The 15,742-nt window shown below is 35.1% G+C and overlaps 1 protein-coding gene across 1 annotated transcript; it reads right to left on the bottom strand.

Moving 5' to 3' along the window:
• Positions 1 to 381: 381 nt before the first annotated feature.
• On the bottom strand, positions 382 to 4,188 carry LOC140816548 (RNA polymerase sigma factor sigA). Its single transcript, XM_073175885.1, has 10 exons — positions 3,948 to 4,188; positions 2,920 to 3,614; positions 2,404 to 2,602; positions 2,209 to 2,301; positions 1,648 to 1,776; positions 1,515 to 1,568; positions 1,353 to 1,430; positions 1,197 to 1,259; positions 773 to 885; positions 382 to 649 (listed from the first exon to the last, which is right to left on the bottom strand). The coding sequence occupies exons 2-10, from the start codon at positions 3,582 to 3,584 to the stop codon at positions 541 to 543; spliced, it is 1,503 nt and encodes a 500-aa protein (XP_073031986.1). The 5' UTR covers positions 3,585 to 3,614; positions 3,948 to 4,188; the 3' UTR covers positions 382 to 540.
• Positions 4,189 to 15,742: the final 11,554 nt, after the last annotated feature.

The raw sequence follows: 15,742 nt of genomic DNA on the forward strand, positions 1-15,742 counted from the left end.
TCAGTTCGTCGTAATCTTTATTTTTTACATCCCTTGGAAGAACGAGGCTGATCATGCCAAGCATTCAAGGACTACTCTCGAGGTCTTCGTGTGAAGCAGTTGTACGTACACCAAACAACTAAAGTACGAGTTCTTGTATGACAGTAGTTTTCTTGGGTTACATGATTTAAAACGAAGACATACACCAAAAAACTGAAGTGCAAGTTCTCGTTTGACAGAGCAGTTTTCTTGGGTTAAATGATTTGAAATGAAGGCATTCCTGTGGATTCGAGCATGGTGATGCGAGTAGGTCAGATAGATGATGGATATAATTGTAGTTTCATTTAAGAGTTTTCTAAGATTCTGAATAAATAGAGTGCGAAAAACTGTCAAAATATCAGCTGCAACCACAAATTCGAAGAAAATGCGATTTGATCTCCCTGAGTTTATATACAAGTAACATAATTATTTTACAGGAAAAACTCATTTTTATTGACCACATACACACATTAAATTTGTGTTAGGTCAACATAATACACAAATACCATATTAACTATTGTATCAATGTTTGACTAACATGGCATCTAATCTCCTCTTTCTTGCAGCGTGTTTTAGTTTCTCAAGTGCAACAAGCCCCACTTGCCTCACTCTCTCCCTGGACAACCCTATCCTGCACAAGATAAGTTCGGGACAAAGAGGAGTGACTGGTTAGATTTTGAAGGGCAAAACTTGCTAAACTAGTAGAGATATCACAACCCAGTTGAATCCACCCATTATACGAGCATGCACGTACCGTTTGCTAATGTCTTCCCAAGTGAGACACTCGCCATCTAGGCCATAGTAGAGCCTAATGATATCTCTCTCACGCTCCATCAACGTCGAAGATATGAGCTTATATACTTCATCCTGCACAATGCACAACCAAAGAGACACATTTCTTTATTCCTTTTGTTCTGCTACATTGTGTTTTTGGGTTCTCAGGAAGATCCCATCTCAATCTTTTCAAAGAAATCATACACAGACACCTAATTTCAGGTCAACAGACACAGTTCTTGAGTTATATATACATTTAGAAGATATATTATTTTTATCTCGTCCAAGAAGATTAATCATTTGAAACTGAGAAAGAAAACATTATGTATTTTATAGAGCCGAAAAGGTTAAAAATGTAAAACATGTTGAATTGTAATCATATTCCAGATAATTTATGTTAATACCTTAAGGGCCCATTCCTCGACTCCGAACCATGGGTTATTCTCAACATTATTATCTGCAATGAACTGCCAAGGGAGATATTGAGTCACTGGCACAAAATGCTTATGGATTGCCTATGTTTCTTGAAGTCGAATGTGTATAAAATTCTTATAACTTACACTATGAAGAGTGTCACCAGGAAGACCACTTAACGATGGGAACGCTTCCCTGTCAAGAGAGAAAACCTTGCTGTTCGCCTGGAAAAACAAATCTTAGATCGGCATTAGAGAGAAATATGCACACACATCATATTCATAATGCATATATGGCCTGCTTATTACCTCAGTGGCATTTCTGACTTTTTTCTGAGACATTTGAAGAGTTTCAGCAATTCTCTGAACCATCAACAGGATACTGAGAATTCGTTTGATCAAGTTTTTTTCCTTAAAAAAATAAAAGATGAAATAAACTTACATCTACTGATGGAGCAATTCCTTTCTCTTCAAGTTTGGCTTTTGCATTTCGAATTAAACTCAGTCTTTCGTGTAAATGTGTGGGCAATCTCAGGGTTCTTGAGTTCTCAACTAAAGTTCTTGAAACACCCTGGAAATGAAGGATAAAAAAGTATGTCCTACCCCATTAAGTTTTAAAAGATCTCAATATAATACTGTGTTTTTCAGAAAGACGCTCAACAATCATAGTTAACACAATAGAGCATAAGTTATGCTTTTGAGAAAACAAAAGAAGTCAAATTATTCGACCAATATCAAATCATTTACGAAGTATTACAAAATGGAGTGAAAAGAACATAAATTTGATATCCTTTGTACGGCCGTTAGCAAAAATTGCTAATGCAGAGTAGAAAAAACACCAGAATCTTCGGTAACCTTGAAGATAAGAGCTGAATATTAAAAAAAAACATTTTCGGATAAAAAAAAATACATACATTTGAGACTCAATTACATAATTCTAAATATTAATTTGAGTAGTTGAGAACTGAGGGAAAAAAAAGGAATTTCCAAGTATAGATATAACCTGTCGAATCCACCAATAAACATAAGTTGAGATCTTAAATCCCTTAGAAGAATCAAATTTTTCAATACCCCGGAGAAGTCCAATCAGACCCCCCTGCAAAAAATCAAACAAACCTTAATCTGCATCACTCGATAAACACAAACACTGGGGCACAAACTTGTCGCCAAATGAATTTTTTAAAAAAAAAAAAATCACCTGAATAAGGTCAGCCATTTCAGCTCCCATATTATCATATCTTTGAGCAATAGACATGACAAGGCGGATATTGCTCATTGCTAGCTTCTCTCTTGCCAATGAACTCTCAATCAATTTTGACTGTAAATGAGCACGACTAATCTTCAATGAACTTGCTAGCTGCTCGGCTGAAGGCTCACATCCCAATCTTGCTGTCAATCTGGAAATATTAAGATCGTAAACATATTGGTACGACCATAAATGGAAAGTGATCGGACATGTCACATTGCTTTTAACATTAACTATGATATCAAGATTCTGCCGTTATTTTAAAAGATAGAGCCAGTGACAGTCATGCAAGGTGAATGTGTTAAAGCCGTACAACAGCTCGTGCCCCCACATATTGATCGTTATTCCACATAGGAAGTCAGAAGTGATGGCAAGAACAATTGTTGCTGTCTGAACATTCATGAGTGAAAACTGAAGTACTGGGACGATGAAACGAGATGAGATAGCTAAGTAAGCGAGAGTGAGTACCTGCACTTGTGCTCTTCTATAAAAAGACCCACTTTGATTTTTTTTGAAAGTAGAACGACTTCTTGATGGGTGAGCAATTCATCATTCAAAACACTACCCTTTCCATATCCTTTCAAGCGATTCTTAAGCAGATCTGGACTGATAGCGGAACTAAACGTTTTTCTATTAGTATGACATTTCTGGCCTAAAGCTTTGCTCCTAGAGTCTATTCTGCGGCGTCTGGCAGATGTCCCAGAACAAAAGAACTGCATTTTCTTGCGGTGGGGTTGTTTGATTTCTTTCGGTAGATCAGTTTTCGTGGTTGTCGCCCCAGCTGTAAGATTCCACTGCTTTTCAAGCATAGACTTTTGCAATAAGAGAATGGCGTCCACTAAATACTCAGGAGGATCATCAGAGGTTTCCTCGTAAAATAGGCTTGGTTCTAGAGTAGACGGATCTGAGGCTGTCTCCAAATGCTCCTTGAGTGCTCGGATAGAAGGCTGAGAGGGTGGTCGTCCACTGGAAATGAAAATGGGCGACTTTTTGGTGTTGATGGGATTCTTATTCGAACCAATCTGATCTGAACCGATAAAAGTTAACTTATCAGGAAGATCGGAGTGGTGGTAACTGTAAGTACTGAGGAGCCTTTTACCAGTGCTGAGTCCAACAACAGCAGCAGTGGCCATAATCAAGCAGGCGCTGCTACAAAACCCACCCTGGATTCCAAAATTTAATTATTGATCAAGTTTTCCACACAGTTATATCTAACCCGAGAATCTCCCATCAATTATACAATAGCAGAAATGTAATAAATTACTACATTCATGCATTATCTTTACACATGTAGTACATAGATTCTCAAATTCTTTATGGATGCAGATAATAATAATTTGATCCCGATATTTCCACTCTTTACACAAATCAACATAAACGTCAGATTTATCAAAGACATTAACAAGTAAAATGGTACAAACCAAAGCAAGAACCATGAACAAGATCACATGATATTACACGTGATATCAAGAAAAGAAAGAGTCTTTTCATCTTACCTGTGAATCAGAGGCACGGAAACCAAAGAAATCGTTAAATTTCTATCTGGGCCGGTGTTGAATTGCGAGAAAAACAACAGAATCAACTCAAACTCGGATGTAAATACTTGTGCATGATTAGAATGGATATATTATATTATCATCATAAACTACGGAGCTAGGGACAGAAGGGAGTGTGGGCGGATATCCCACAGGTTTACTCCGATTGGTTGGTTAACAGATTTGGTCCTGCTTTGGGTGGTTTATAGCCTTCCAAGTTTACACACTCTCACGCACCGCCATTCACACATACATACACACACACACACACACACATATATATATATATATATATATATATATATATATATATATATAATTGGATGATTAGATAGTATTTTAAAAATTATAAATAAGATTTATCATCGTACCAAAATTAGTTAGCAAAAGGAGTTTATAATCGAGCATATAAATGACCATATATGATAATATCTAATTTAGTTTTTCAGAATTTTTAAACTAGTTTTGTAAAGGCAAAAACTTGTGTGAGACGGTCTCACGGGTCGCATTTGTGAGACGGATATCTTATTTGGGTCATTCATAAAAAGTATTACTTTTTATGATAAGAGTATTACTTTTTATTATGAATATGGGTAGGGTTGAACCGTCTCATAGATTAAGATCCGTGAGACGGTCTCACATGAGACCCACTCAGTTGTAAATTTTTATACACAACTAGCTCTGTTTTTTATAAGTTTACTTGTTGTGGAAAATTAAAAATCAAATTTAGATTTATATAAGTAATTTTAAAAAATAAAATTTGAATTTTAAAATTTTAAATGCATTAAATGTGTAAAACATTAAAAATTGAATTTTAAAATAATTAAAATTCATTAAAATTTTTGACAAGTGTGAAAAAGTAAATGTTGAATATAATAAAATTTTAAACACCATAAAAAATTTTAATATTAAGAAACATATAGTATGATGGCTGTAAATGTAAAATCAAGATGTTGTATCAAGTTGTTTATTTATATTAGACTCAAGTATTAATTATGTACATTATAAGATAACAGAAGTCTCGGGTTTAAAAAGTTAAAATATGCATACATGCTTGTTCCCTAAAAGTGAAAAATAAAATTATAGCCAAAATGTTAACCAAAATCTCATTTTGTTCGGATTTTGACTTATGAATTTGATTTGTAGACCGTTCTCGTAGCTTTGTATTGCATATTGAATCGTTTTATTTGAATAACTAAAATGAGAGATATGTCCAAAATATCAGAACTGCTCATTCAAGCAGATTTCTATTTACATCTGCTCAACGTGCGGCTATTATTTCACATAGTAAAATTAGAACCAACTGAGTTGTTGAAAAATAACTTGTGTAATATTGAGTTTTTTATTCATTCGTTTTGGATGTTTGTCATTTGCATCAGCGAGTTGTGGAATATCATCGAAATATTACAGCTCGTCATATTTTCAATTTGTATGATTTCAAGTTTCAGTTTCAACTAGAGATAATAACTTCATAATTGAATAAATATGTTAGAAACACAATAAAAGAATTTTCTTATCATCAAAATCAAAATTGTTTATATTTTTCAACCCAACAATGAGTATTTTGAGAACTCTTAAAATTATATCATGACACTATATTGTTTCTATTATGGCTAAAATATTATATATAGTATATTATATTATCGAATAATCATAATAATTTATTGTTTAATAATTACATAAAATTAACTAAGAGCAACTTAACTTGTATTTTAAGCTGGTTTCACCGTGTCTAGTCTAAAATGGAAACACATTTAGGTACAAACAAAACACACACAGTACATTCGTTTATATATATATATATATATATATATATATATATATATATATATAAAAGCAATAGGTTTTTGTTATAAAATTATTTATAACGTATATACAACCATTTTACATTTGTACATCTAATTTTATTTTATAATAAATCATCTTATAACATTAATTATTTATTATAACACAAAAACTCATATTAAACTATCTAACAGATTAATTTTGTGAGTCGGATCTTTAATTGATCTCATCCATGCAAAAATATAGCTTTTGTGATCAAAATATTACTTTTCACTCCAAATATAAATCGGGTCAACATGTTTCGCGCAAATAAATCTGTGGGACTGTCCTACAAGAGACTTACTCTTATCATAACGCAAATGTCAAAGATAAGTTAGATACCCTAAGGGTCAGTCATTGTCAGAAAAAAATGTTTATGTACTCCTTGTGAAACGTCCATTACTTGTTTTTCTTTAAAATATAATAGAATATTTTATTTTATTTTTTTTCCACTTAAGAATTCGACCGAAAGTGTGCATAAATATATTTTAAAGTACAATTGCACCAGTTAAAATAAACCAACCAACTATTATTTGAAAATCCAAAAAACGCATTTATAAAACGTAAAATCGTAAACGTCAACCAACCCTAAGCTAACATTATTTCAAATATAAACTTAACTCTTATATCTTCTCAAAAACATCATAAGTCATAAAATCTTTAAAGTAACTTAAATCTTAAACATAATTATTGCGGAAAACTAGAGACAGTCCTGGGTTATGTGCACCTTCAGTCCAGCTAGTACATCCTTCAAGTCCTCCATCAATGTCTACATCATGCTCACTTGCATCGATAACACCTAATGAGTCTATTGACTGAAAAAACCTTAACCATGATAGCAAGTAATACATATACATCAACATGCAACAGTGAAAATACTTTTAATAAAATGGTTTTTCATGAACGTAAACTTTAATCATTTTCCTTTCATCATATACTTTTTTTCATCATATATGTATACATTTCCTTTTTTATTGAATTCAGATACTCAATTGTGACTTTCGTATTAGTTTTAGGCCGATGGATCCATCTACGTATTATCACGATATCGGACAATGGGGACATCAACGACACTCTCACCAGTCAACTGAGCATTGATCTTACATATCATCGTATCATCGTATTAGTCATAATCAATTCACATTATTCAATTTTTCATATTTTCACAACTTATAAAATTCATGCTCATATAAATCATTTTTCTTTTAAACCAATCATGCAACATTTCTTTTAGCACTAACGTTTCATCATAGAATTCCATAAACATTTTAACATTTATTTCAGCATTCAGGGCACTGGCAGGACGTCTAATAATTTTCAGATGCTAAACGACCGTTTTGCCCCTGAAACCCTAACTTTCCCAATTTATTCTTAGACATCAAAACGACGATCCAAATCATTTCAAACTTATCGCGACACCTTAAAATACACTCATAAATATTTCTTAGACGTAAACTTTAGCTCCTCGACTAATTTCCCAATTTGTATTTAAACTTAGACGTACATCCCGGTTTTAACTCGAATGGACTCAAAACTTAACCAAATCTTATCGAACTTGAACCATAACTTATTCCCATATAATCATACCATATCCAACCCAAATCATACCAATTCAAACCCTTGAACAAGCCTAAACCACTACTAAAAAAATTTTCCTTTCGAACCATAACTTGACCATCCCATGCAACCTTCGACTCTAGCCCTTAACCTATTGGTCCAGACCCTAGTTGACCATTCTAAGACCTTGACCACACCCTAAGGACCCTACTGGAACGAGCCTACAGCAGCTAGCATGCCATAGCCACTAAGTTGTCCCCTACCATGCGCGCGACCTCCTCTGAACCCTACGGCCCCTCTTCCTCGCACCAGCTTCCCTTCTAGCCAACTAGGACCACCATGTGACCCCTTAAGACCCCTGGACACAGCCCTTAACCACGGTTCGGCCGCCCCCTTCAAGGAACCTCAAGTCAAAAACCCTAGGACTCTAGAATCCAATATTTTCGCTCATCCTCTAGCCCTAACCTTTTCAGCCCTTAAACATGCATCTCATGACCCTTAAACACGTGGAAAAATGTCCCACCTAGTAACCCTACCATGACAACCCTTTCGTGCATCATAAGCAAAAGCTTTAAAAGATGAAAACTCTAGTTTTATCATGTTTATGCCATAAAAACGAAAATAAAATAAGTGTATCGTGTTTTTCATGCATCATGTATCAAAACATATAATATGGTGTAAAATATGAATGAAGAAAAATTAAGGCGTGACTTCACATATTTCACGCACGAAAAACAACTTGCGATACGAGGAACATTGACAAAGAGACAAGGGAAGAAGCTTGCTGAATTTTTTTTCAAACTTGCGTGACTTTTCTTCCAATTTTCGTGTGGTGTGTGTTGATGAAGAGTCATAGCAATCCTAGGTGATGAGCATGTAGTTTGAAGGAACTAAAAGTGCTTGGAAGCTTGATTATTTGATAGAAAATACATTGTGCAAGTTTAGGCCCATTAACCTAGTATATTAGGCCAATCAAACCAATTAGATAATATTTAAAATATTTTATTTAGGGAAGATTATGAAAATATTAGCCGAGTTCTCAAAAAGTACATTTTTTCATCAAAAATCAAATGTCGGTTTAAAATACGTAAACCTCTCGAGCCTCTCTATCCTCATCCCTTGCTTCACGGTCGATCACACGTCTAGGAGGCATACTGTTTCAATAATTTACCCAACACGTAAACTGTGGGGACCCGAGCTCTAACTCAATTCTTTCTGGGATTAATTGGATCTTTGCTAGAAAATGTGGGTCATGAAAAAAAATTTCTTTTAAACATTATAAACTAATATATATGAATTATACATAAACACAAAAGTTTGACATATTATTAAAACTCCCAATAACATTTACATGTCTAACTACAAGTATTCTACTAGTGTTTAGAAAACTAATACATGTCTAGTATTAAACCACTAGTCCGTCTTCTTGGCCCGTAATCTCCACGCTAACTCGATCCTCATCTCTGTCTTGACCCCGATCCTGCCCCACCTGTTGTTATACACACATACAGACACAACAACAGTCGGAAACTCCGGTGAGAACAAATCCCAGTATAAAACATGTAGTGACCCGTTCCAGAATCACCTACTAGTCAAGAACTAAGCATGCAACTAACTTAATTGATAACAATCAGAGATAACAGCGGAAAATACCAACAAATGATAGTTATACAACCCAATCGAAATAGAATAGTACTGAAAACTAAACCAACCAGATACTCACTGTCCTCCTCCTGCTCTTCCCGAGCTGTCCAACCTGAGGCCTGCCCCGTGGAAATGGGGTGTCCAAGATAAACAAAAACCGAGGACGTGAGCGATAAGAACGCCCAGTACAAAAGCATGAGTATACAGACCTATATGAAATGCACATGCTATGATCATGATACCGGGGTAGTCAAGAAACAGGAGTCACAAAAGGATCTCAACAATGCTCAGTCTAGAGGCGCCAAGTGGATAGTGCCGCGCGGTACACCTCTGGGTCACTGCATCCACTACAAGACAGACGTGGACCTAAAATGTCCCGGACCACCGAAGCCCTCCCGACCCGTCAGCCACTGTGTACTCTCGGTGTCCATGCGTCCACAAGACAGGGCTGAGCGGCCCCAAGATATAGCTTATCTCGAAAGAGATACAGCTCAACAGTAAAGGCTATCTCGAAGGAGATACGGCTCAACGTGAAATGCAACGTGCAGTAATAAACGTGACATAATAGCATGCATCAAATGACATATATCAATGCACCACATAATCATGCAACACATATATGAATGTATACTCAACCAGGATATCTCGGACAGTACTTTCGTACCCCTATCACAGCAAGCCTAGCCTTACGCAACACCGCTAATCAGGTCTAGAACAAGCCTATGCATCAAAAGCACCCAATGAACAATACTACCATGCTATACTAGCAAAACCAGTACTACCAAAGGTTTAGGGTTTACCTTCGTCCGTCGACAGCCCTTTGATGTCGATTGCCTCGTAACTCAGGCGTCGCTACACTACCAATCCTGGCAGCTCTTGGCTATCGCTTGACCGACAACTAACTCTAGAAACCTTCCAAACCTCTCAAATATGAGACACAACTCAAGGATTGTCAATACAAAATGAGGAAATCCGAGCACTATTTATAGGCTATGTTCGGATCCACCGAACCCACTTCGGAACGTCCGAACTCCTACGTGTCCATCAGCTCTTGACACCTCACGATCGGATCCACCGAACCTACACTTCGGAACGTCCGAACTCCCACGTGTCCATAGGCTCTTGACACCTCATGATCGGATCCACCGAACTCACTTCGGAACGTCCGAACTCCCACGTGTCCATAGGCTCTTGACACCTCATGATCGGATCCACCGAACTCACTTCGGATCGTCCGAACTCTTCGGTGCTACCGAACTATCTTCGGTCCGTCCGATCATGACCACGGTCAAAATTACACATTAAACCTTCTTAATCACCATTAATCCGTTAATTACCCAATTTGGAATTCGGGCTACTACAAAACATGTGTACATGCATGTCATATAATTTCATAATAAATCATAACACATGTTTCAATAATTATGACACATTAGTAAATACAGATAAAACAATTCGACTCTTACTCTTTAACTCGACTCGTATCTAAATTTAGGGATCCCGGTGTGAATAAGATGTAACAGGTCTCCCACCTACTCTCCCATTCGAGCTGGCATTACATCTTATTCCTAGACTTCGGTCCTGACTGTATCGAATATCTACAATCGGAGTGATTCTGATCCGAAGCGTCGACACCACCGAACGTCTAGTTATTTGGAGAATCTACCAAATGACTCACCTATCTTAAAGGCTTGAATATGAATCTATAAACAAAGAATAAGCATTCAAAATATAAACAACAATCTAGTATGTGATTTTGTTGGGAAACTCAAATTGAATCTCATTTGAGTTGTGTCTTCCCAAATCAAACATGAATTATACCTTTCTTTGTTAAACCTTTATCGATGTCGAGGTCTCGATGTCGAAACGTGGCAAGATGAATCTTAATGGCAATGTTCAATAGATACAAGATCAATATTCAACTCAACCAATACATGTACGTAGCAATATTCATTCTCGGTACATTTCGACGGCATAACGACGTGATCTTGTAATACCAAATCAACTCAAATATCAATCCTCCATATCAATAACTCATAACCACTATCATATACATTTCAAACTCTGAAATTCTTCATAAGCTCATATATATATATGCTGGAAATTCATAACAATTGCATACGATAGCATTTCTTCGATCCGTTTTCAAATATACGTTCGGAATCTTCATAAGAACACATAATAACAACCAATATTTGATTTCCCCAACATCTCAACTTCAAAACATGTTGAAAGTTAATAATACTTACTTCTTTTGATAGCTAATCGCAAGAGGAGTACGAATATCACCCCGGATCAAAAATCGGATGGCTAAATCTTAGACAATCACAATTCTAAGCTATGGGGAAAACTTGAAGCTTTTCTAAACTTCTCTATCGGTTGTTGCTGATGGAAATGAAGAATTTACACATTATATATCATCCAAGACATGTGTCAACTTAGTGTGCATGCTGGACTTCTCGCGCATATGCGCGCCCTCAACTCGCGCATATGCGCGAGACATACTGTCTCAGCAATGTCTATTTCAACACCTCGCGCATATGCGCGCCTCATCTCGCGCATATGGTGTGCTGTCGTTGACCACCAAATTAATTCCTACTCTTTTAAATAAAATTAGTGTAATGGTGAGTAGGGTCGAATCCACAGGGAACGGTGGATTTATTTCTTTTGATAATAAAAATAAAAAAAGGGGGATTTGTTTTGATAATTACAAAATAAAATAACCAAGGCTAAAATTACCAAGCAAGAAAGAATACTGAATCTAGAATTGAAAATTACGAGAATGAATTGAAGAATTTAATACGAGAAAAATACTGATTCAAGGGGATTCTACTATTTAATTATCTCATTGTTCATCGGTTAACCAATCATTTATTCATGTTATTCCAAACAATTAACCTTAGAATAATAGGGATAGCCGCTAAAATTCTTGTGTTTTCTTAAATTAATTGACCAAACCCAGCATCCAGTCAAAACTTACCAATAATCAACTGGGCACGATAGCGTTCCATATTAATTAAAGATAGCATTTTAGTTTCGTGAAAACAGTTAATCCTAAAATCTAACAACCGAGATAGCTACAATTGGAAGATCTAGTTCCGTCGATTTATTTAAATTACACACGTTATGATAGCACAACACATCTAATTTATTGCTACTCACGTACCAATCGTTCATAACAATTACGGATCACTGAATTCATGATTAGCATTAGAAAATCATACATCAAATTAAATTGTCAGATTAATTGACGTATAACATTCATATAATTAAATCATAAATCAACGAATATTTGGGAAAACAAGAATAATAAATTAAAGTGCAAAAACCTCACAGTGATAAAATTAAACAGTAGACTATCCCTTGAATCAGACTAAGAAAATTAGCCTAGCATTGTTTGATATAAAATATCCATAAAAAATAAATAATAAAATATAAAGAAAATGCAAACTATTTTTGTTGGGAGAAAAATCTGGAATTCTTTGCCTTCTCTTGATCACTTCCCTTCACGTGTGATGGAATGAAATTGGAGAGAGTTCTACCAAATTGATTGGTGAATCTCCTATGCGGCGGCTATTTCTCCTTGAGTAGTAGATTTGTTTGGGTCTAAATTTTTTGCTAAAAGCCCACTAATCTTTTATTAACCCTAAATTTTAAATATAAAATAATAGATAATATTTTATCTAGATTTTCCCTTCTTGCAATTTTTTTGGCAGCTGAGGTATCGTCATAAGGCGTGGCCACGCCTTATTCCAGGACTTCTTCTGATTTGACCATTCTCTTTCAAACTTTTATCTTGGAAACTTCAAATGTGATAAACATCATCTTTTTAACTCAAATTTGCTCCAAGATCGCGAAAGTTCCTCCTACAATAAAATTACACAAAAATGTATCAATTAAACATATCGGAGGTTGGAATAATGGGAAATATAAAAATAAAAATACTAACTATTATGTTCCTATCAAAATCTCCCACACCTAAACGATGCTTGTCCTCAAGCATAAAATAGATCAACTCATTATCTCAATTTTCGTCCTCCTTCCGCTTCCTCTACTTATACAAAACATATTTCATGCAACAAAACATTTTAATTTCAGAGCATCTCACAAAATAACATCATGAACAATCACTGCAATCAGAATGTGTAGAAAGTAAAATGCATGGGATTTAACAACTCCTCACAAGGTTCGCTCATTCCGCTCATTAGTGTCTAGGATATATATCAACAAACTCTCATGTCAAATGCATTGAAATTTTTTACCATAGGCTTGCAAATATATCACATCAGTCCACTAAATTAATGAATTAAAATACACAAACAAAAAGGGCTATAAATGGGTTGTAATGTGGCTAGGGGTAAAGTAGGATAAAAGGAAATAATGAGCTATAGAATTAGAGAAACCATATCAAACTTTTCTCACAAAAATAAAAATGTATCCAAAAACTCTTATATCTCATGATAACAATCAAGAGCAGTTTTTTTTTCGGCTCTTTTTTTTTTCTTTCTCACTTCGTCTACTTCTCTTCTTTCTCTTTCTTTTTTTTTTTCTGATTTTTTATGTTTTTTTTTAGACGGTGACTATGAGGTTTCGAGATTGACTAAATCCCAACAATTCACACTATTTTGGATTGAGTGATGCTATTTGTGAAAAGTTTATATGATTCTCCAATTCAAGGTTCAAAACGGAGGATAACCAATAAAAAGGGTTTATCATGGCTTGTAATGTGGTTATTTTTATTCAAAGAAAAAGGCTGAGGCTCAAACTTGGTTCACTAGGGGTTTATGAATCAGGGGAGGCTCAAAAAACGGTTCAGATGATGCGAAAGAAAATGGTTTAAACCTAATGCCTTTATCATTTTGTCTATGCACCTAATCCACCACAAAGTGTTGACAAAGACATGTATAACAATGCAAGTTCTAGAAAAATTAACAATGCAATGACAACACACAATCAAAGAAAATGGAGCATGATATCATGATTGCTCATAGGCTCAAAACTCACCAAAGAAAAAAATATAGCAATTGTGTTAAATCCCACACACTTGTCCTCTCTAACTATCATCAAGAGCAACTTATTCATAATGCAAACGTTAGAATGCAAAAACATTTGCACGCAAAGAAAACTTCATTTTTTTTCGCATCAGAAGCAATCAGGATTCAGAAAAAAGAGATAACAAATGAACTAGATGCTAGGAACTAACAACCTCACTATTTTTTTTTACTTTTATGCAAAAAATGAGAAGAAAAAAGAAATTAAAACGAGAAATAAGGCAATATACCCTCCCACACCTAAATGTGGCAATGTCCTCAATGACACAAAATTAGATGTACAACATAGACAGTAAAAGCAAGCAAGGGAAGTTAAAGAACTCCCCTGAAAATTGTTGGGCATCATAGAGCAAGGTGTCCTATTGCTGTGGTGGACGCTGCTGTGAGAGAGAGGAAAAAAAAAGTAGGTTAAATTTTTTTTTATTTATTAATATATATTTTTTTTCTGGAAAAGGGAAAAAAAAAGAATCTCCCAGCAGAGGTATTTAAATAAGGCGTGGCCACGCCTTATGTGAAAACCTTTATTGGAATTTTTGTTTTTTTTAAAAAAAAATTAGTAGAGGTGTTTCAACAAGGCGTGGCCACGCCTTGTGCGAAGACCTCTGCTGTAAATTTTTTTTTTTATTTTTTTTTATTTTTTTAACAGTAAAGGTGTTTCAACAAGGCGTGGCCACGCCTTGTGCGAAGACCTCTGCTGTAATTTTTTTTTTAAAAAAAAATCAGTAGATGTGTTTCAACAAGGCGTGCCCACGCCTTGTGCAAAGACCTCTACTGGAACAAAATAAAAAATAACAAGAACTAAAATTTGGGTTGGCTCCCAAAAGCGCAATTTTTTTAAGTCGTTATACTCGACATTCATTCTTTCTTGTAGCTCATGGTGGTTCATAAATGGTCATTTTGTCCACTTTATTCCGCTTGAATATTTTCATAGCAAATTTCAGCAAATGCTTGTTTTCTTTGAATTTCTTGGAAATCTCTATCCCTTGGATATTTCCTCCCTTTTTTATGAGTACATGCTTGGGTCGATCTGGAGGGAATCTTCGCTCAATTTTAGATATCTGCGAATCAGAGAGAGAAAATATAGTATTAGAATTTTCAACAGGTCTTTCAATAATCTCCTCTAAATCATTCTTATCAACAATTTTTGAATTTTCTTGTGACAAGTGATTAGCGATATCAAGAGTATTAATAGTGCTTTCAGTAACATGATATTTCATGGTATCATAAATATTAAACTTAACAATCTCACCATCAAATTCCATAGTAAGGGTACCACTATTAACATCTATGACAGACTTTGAAGTTTTCAAAAATGGTCTTCCTAGTAAAATTTGACTGTTTAAATCATCATTTTCCATGTCAAGCACATAAAAGTCAGCAGGAAAAACCAAATTTTCAACTTTCACAAGAACATCTTCAATAACACCTCTAGGATAAACAATGGACCTATCAGCTAATTGAATCACAATGCCGGTTTCAGTCAGAGGTCCAAGTTCCAAATAATTATAAACAAAATAAGGCACGACATTGATAGAAGCACCTAAATCCAACATAGCCTTTTCAAGTCTAATATCGCCAATAGTACAAGGGATAGAAAACATACCTGGATCACTGCATTTGATAGGAATAGTTTTTTGAATAACAGCAGAAACATGTTCTCCTATCTTTTCCTTTTTACAC

This window comes from Primulina eburnea, chromosome 16 (genome assembly GCF_022965805.1).
Source record: "Primulina eburnea isolate SZY01 chromosome 16, ASM2296580v1, whole genome shotgun sequence".
Lineage (NCBI taxonomy): Eukaryota > Viridiplantae > Streptophyta > Magnoliopsida > Lamiales > Gesneriaceae > Primulina > Primulina eburnea.